Here is a 4,807-nt window from a genome sequence, read left to right as displayed (position 1 = left end):
ATATATATATAAACAAACACATACAAATATTGGGAAATTTAGTAAATTAAATAAACTTATATCAAACAAGCTAATATACATTTCAAAGGAGTTTATTCAAAAAAGAAAGATGAAAATCCTTATTTATTATTTTTAAAGAAATCCTTATTACTAACATGAATCAAGAATAGTATTATAACATATATATTGTAAATGAATCAAAATTCAATAAAATTGTGACAAATGAATCAAAAGTTCTCCTTGTGGAAATCGAACTTGGTACTTGTTTTGTGTGAAAAATCTTGAGCCAACTGTCTCAACTCTCTCACCAATCCTGGTCGCCCGCAATAGAATACTCCTATTAAAAACAAAACAAAAAATCAATAAGAATCCAAGTTTTCAATGTTAATTGAATATTTTTACCATAACTAGTAATGAGTATTATTATGAATTAGATAGATTCAATGAGGCTCACCAACTCGTTTGTTGGGGTGGTTGAGAGCCACACGCTTATAGACATTACGCCAATTCGGCCTAGCAAAATGTGTCTTAACCCTCGTACCCGAAACTATGTCAACCCCATTTTTAGCATGGTTAAGCGACTGCAACATTGTAATCAAAGCTGATCGAGCGTCGCCTTCCTCGTACACGCTCGTGCAATAATTATGAAGCTCAATGAGTCCTTGCTCGTCGTTCTCTGCTACCTCATTCATCACGCCTCTAAACCACTCAAACGAACCTTGCTCCCTTGTGACCCAATAGAAATATGCTTGTTTTGTCGCGAAAGGATTCTTCTTCCCTTCTTCAATATCCTTATGTTGTTTATTGTTGTTGTTAAGGACATCTTTCACAATGCTAATGAGAGGAGTGGCACCTATGCCTAAACCGGCCAAGAGGAGAACGTCGTATTGTTTGTAGTCTTGTGCTGGGGCTCCATAAGGACCGTCGATTAGTAACCTAGGCATCTTAGGTATCTTTTCGTTTCCTTGTCCTATGTCGGCTCTTAGTAGCCCGCTTTGGTCTTCAATTGGAGGTTGACAAACCTAAAACAACCACAAGAAAATTTAAAATAGAAAGACTTTGGTTTTTCTTACATAAAATATGGCTCCAAACATTAGAATTAATACCTTTGAGAAGATGGATCTTAGTTTAGAAGTCCAATCGCCTACGGTTCGGATGTGAATGCTCAAGTAATCATCTCCCGGTGCAGAAGTAATCGAAAAGGGATGCCTAAACAAAGTTAAATTTGTAAGTGATATACGAAATTCATATTTATTTATTGAGGAAAACTAACACGATACCATTGTAACGGTGAGACGTCGGAGCAATTTACGAATACATATTGACCACTTGTGTATTTAAAACCTTGAGGTTTGGACATGTACAATGCGAGGACATTTCCAGGATAAACTGCAACCTAAGATAGATAAACAAACATAGTGTTATTCTATATTATGAAACATTATATTGGGACCTAGCTATACTTTTAAGAAATATTTAAATAATTTAGACCCAAAGTTTAATTGTATTCAAAATAGTTTTTATCTCAATTTAAAATAGTATGAAGTAACAAATTGAATATCTTCCTTTTTAAAAGTTTAGGGAATTAAGAAATTCTACACACTTAGAATTCCAATTTGAACATGAGAATAAACTTTGACTTCCAATTGAATAATCAAAAGTTTAGATCTTAATATAGTATTTCAACAAAACTATAAGCAAACATGATTTTTATTTTTATATATACCTTCAAAATACGAACAGTCTTGTACCCCGATCTGAACGCTCGAATAAGACGTTCAGTCGCGTACAACAAAACTGGTACGGCTAGGTACATCCATGTCTGCGTGCACACAAATTTTGTCAAAAATAACCTATATATGAAGATCAATGTATATTAAGGAAAATTATATATATACTTACCGTTTTCTTGTACCATTTCTTTGAAAGGTATAGAAAGTATCCATGTATGATGAATAGGACATAAACAATCACAAACAAATGATGAGAATACCAAAACGCATTAAAACCGGTTAAATTCTTGATAGTCTTCGGTAGGTTAACTCGATTTCGACGAAACCAAGGTTGTGCCAACGTAAAAGCCACAACCATCAACACAACCATAATAACTCCGGTCCATCCCTCGGTCCCTTTTACAAACCACCAATAGTTATTCGGTCTCTTCTCCCCGAAAAACTGTTTCATTGGCTCATACTCCTCATCAGTCGCGTGAAGCAAGCGAGGAAAATCACACGTAAGATGAGCTCCCGCGTGTAAACCTACCCCAACCGCGATCCCCCAAGCTACAACCTTGTGAAAATTTATGTTATCGTCGAATGGGATTATTAATCCCAATTTGGTTCGACTTCTTAGCCAAGTAATTGTGTTTCGACAAACCGGGAGGAGGATTATCGCCATGTTGAGTTTCGTTGTTTCGGCAGCTCCTTTGGCTGTGGTTACGCAATAGCCCATCACATGGTACACGGCTCGGTGTTTGTATTGTACGAATTTCCAAGCGAAAAGGGCGGCACAAATCGATAACCATAGGGCTAGAACCCAAATTCGCTTCCAATTGTCTTCGATGAAGTATGAGAGATATTTGTAGGATCTTTTTATAGGGTTTGGCTCTCGGGTTGGGAGTAGCTTTTGGCTTAACATTTGGCTCATTACTCGACTGTTCGATGTTGTTAGGTGTGTAGATTGGTTTGGTACTTGTAGAAGTAATGTCTCCAAATTGTACAACTACATAAGAACAATTATTTGATTAGTTTGAATTATAAAATAAATGAAATTGGATAAACTATATTGAAAGTAAGCATATTAATTGTTTATTGTGTAAAAGATACATTTGAACAAGAAAGAATTAAATATAATGTTATATTTAAAAATTAATTAAAATATGGACCAAAAGTAAGTTTATTCAAAATATAACTCATATTCTAAAGATTCAAATCAATGCATTTATTTTAATATATATATATACATATATAATATATATATATATATTATTAATATTAGTAAATTAAGCTCAACTAAAAAAAATGCACTTTAATTTTTTGCTAAGGTTATTATTATTATATTTGATCTAGTTGTTTGTATATATACAAGTACAAACAACTATATCAAATTTTAGTATTATTAATTTTTAACCATAGTAAATATTTTAAAATAGAATAAATTATTATTGTCTTTTAAATTGTTAGATAAGGTTTAGTATTAACTTTGTTAAAATAATATAAAAAAAAACACTTATTTATAAAAATACTAAAATCTATCTATTATTTTAAAATGAAAATATTGGAAAGAACTAGATTTTTATTAATATTATTGATGCTATTACTTACTATCCTATTTCTTTAGCTCTATTGACTTTTTATTATTAAATTCAAAATAGGAATTTGATAGTTTAATCAAACTTGATCTCCCATTATCTAAATTTTGAATCTAATTTGAATTTATATACAAAAATTTAGTTCAAATTTAAATATGTCATCAACTTAAGTTTTATACGAATTTATTTTCTTAATAAAACTAATACGATGTTCACTTCAACTTAAGATATGATCCAATATGTAAACTAAAATATTAGAAAGATAAAAATTAAACCTCGATGTATCCTAGGTTATCGGGATCAAGCTCTTCCATAATTAGGGCTGAATATTCCTCAGCATTTGTTTGGATCTTCGATAACTTATTTGCAGCAGCACTTAGAGTTATGATCTGTTTCACTTCTTCTTCCGTAATTCTTCCATCCGCATTCTTGTCAACCCTTCAAATTAATCCAATAATATCAATAACAAAATTTGTACCAACTTTTTCTAAAAAAATAAACACTTACATATCAAAAAATGTTTGTAATCTAGCATCAAAACTTGTATCCGAAATCTGTTCCCAAAAATCACGTAATTGAACTTTTGTTATCGATACCGATGTTATTCCTCTCCTTCGTGCTAAAGCATCAAATATCTCCCCCGCAAATTCATTCGACTCTTTCATACCTTATTACAAAAAATTTCACCAAATTTATTAACTTCACATCAAATTTGTCACACTTTAAAAATGATGGGTATTTTTTGTATAGAAATAAGTAGTAATTCTGAAAAAAAAGATGAGATCTTTTACATAGTACATACCGATGCATTGTCCAAAGAGAGATTTGGGTAACAACCCATTAACAGACAAATCAGAAAACCTCGATTCAATTTCCGACCACCCATCATTGCCAACGTTATTCTTATTCAGAAACTGTAATCCCCGGAGAGCTCCGGCGGCGCCGGACTTTGATCTGTCGAGACGATTAAACTTCTTGGAAGAAGTCATCCTTTTGAGTTCATGAGAAACTTGTTTAAGCCTAAACGAGAGCTGGGTTCCAAGTGAATTCGCCGGCCATTGTTTCGCCGACGTTAACAAGACAGCTTCTTGATTAGGGTTTGCTCCTTTAACGTCATGTAATAAAACGGTATCGTCTCGTACGTCCAATGTTATTTCAACATAAGTGTTGTCTTCTTCATTCAAAAACCTTGCACTTCTTTTGGTGGTTATTGGGCCGGAGAATGTAGACCGACCGGATGGTTCTATGTCGGAGATTGGGTTTTGATGATTTTCCATTAGTGATGAGTAATAATGCTCTGTTTTTGGAGATGGGTTTGATGAATTTGAAGAGAGAATGAGAGATTTATATGGGTTTTGGATATTGTTAAATTATTTGGAGAAGAAACAATGGGCGAAATTGGGTTGTTTTTGATTGTTCGGTTGTTTTTGAGTTGGAGTAGTTGGACTCCATTATCCATTCTTTGTTCTTCTTCTTTTAACCCTTATTTTTTTTTGA

At 32.8% G+C, this 4,807-nt stretch overlaps 1 protein-coding gene across 1 annotated transcript; it reads right to left on the bottom strand.

The window, feature by feature from the left end:
• Positions 1 to 206: 206 nt before the first annotated feature.
• On the bottom strand, positions 207 to 4,553 carry LOC124931462 (respiratory burst oxidase homolog protein B). The gene is made up of 9 exons (XM_047471928.1): positions 4,113 to 4,553; positions 3,818 to 3,977; positions 3,586 to 3,748; positions 1,903 to 2,721; positions 1,727 to 1,822; positions 1,281 to 1,396; positions 1,107 to 1,209; positions 455 to 1,022; positions 207 to 337 (listed from the first exon to the last, which is right to left on the bottom strand). The coding sequence occupies exons 1-9, from the start codon at positions 4,297 to 4,299 to the stop codon at positions 228 to 230; spliced, it is 2,322 nt and encodes a 773-aa protein (XP_047327884.1). The 5' UTR covers positions 4,300 to 4,553; the 3' UTR covers positions 207 to 227.
• Positions 4,554 to 4,807: the final 254 nt, after the last annotated feature.

This window comes from Impatiens glandulifera, chromosome 3 (genome assembly GCF_907164915.1).
Source record: "Impatiens glandulifera chromosome 3, dImpGla2.1, whole genome shotgun sequence".
NCBI classification, from domain to species: domain Eukaryota; kingdom Viridiplantae; phylum Streptophyta; class Magnoliopsida; order Ericales; family Balsaminaceae; genus Impatiens; species Impatiens glandulifera.
Note: the sequence above shows the minus strand (reverse complement) of the source record. Positions and strands in the feature narration are given on the sequence as shown.

What these genes read in the sequence shown, in the direction of transcription:
- LOC124931462 (XM_047471928.1), bottom strand. Translation starts at nt 4,299, where the DNA reads ATGACTTCTTCCAAGAAGTTTAATCGTCTCGACAGATCAAAGTCCGGC. An exon ending in AGAAATGGTACAAGAAAACG is followed by an intron (nt 1,823 to 1,902) that starts GTAAGTATATAT and finishes GTGTGCACGCAG; the next exon opens with ACATGGATGTACCTAGCCGT. An exon ending in TAAGATCCATCTTCTCAAAG is followed by an intron (nt 1,023 to 1,106) that starts GTATTAATTCTA and finishes TGGTTGTTTTAG; the next exon opens with GTTTGTCAACCTCCAATTGA.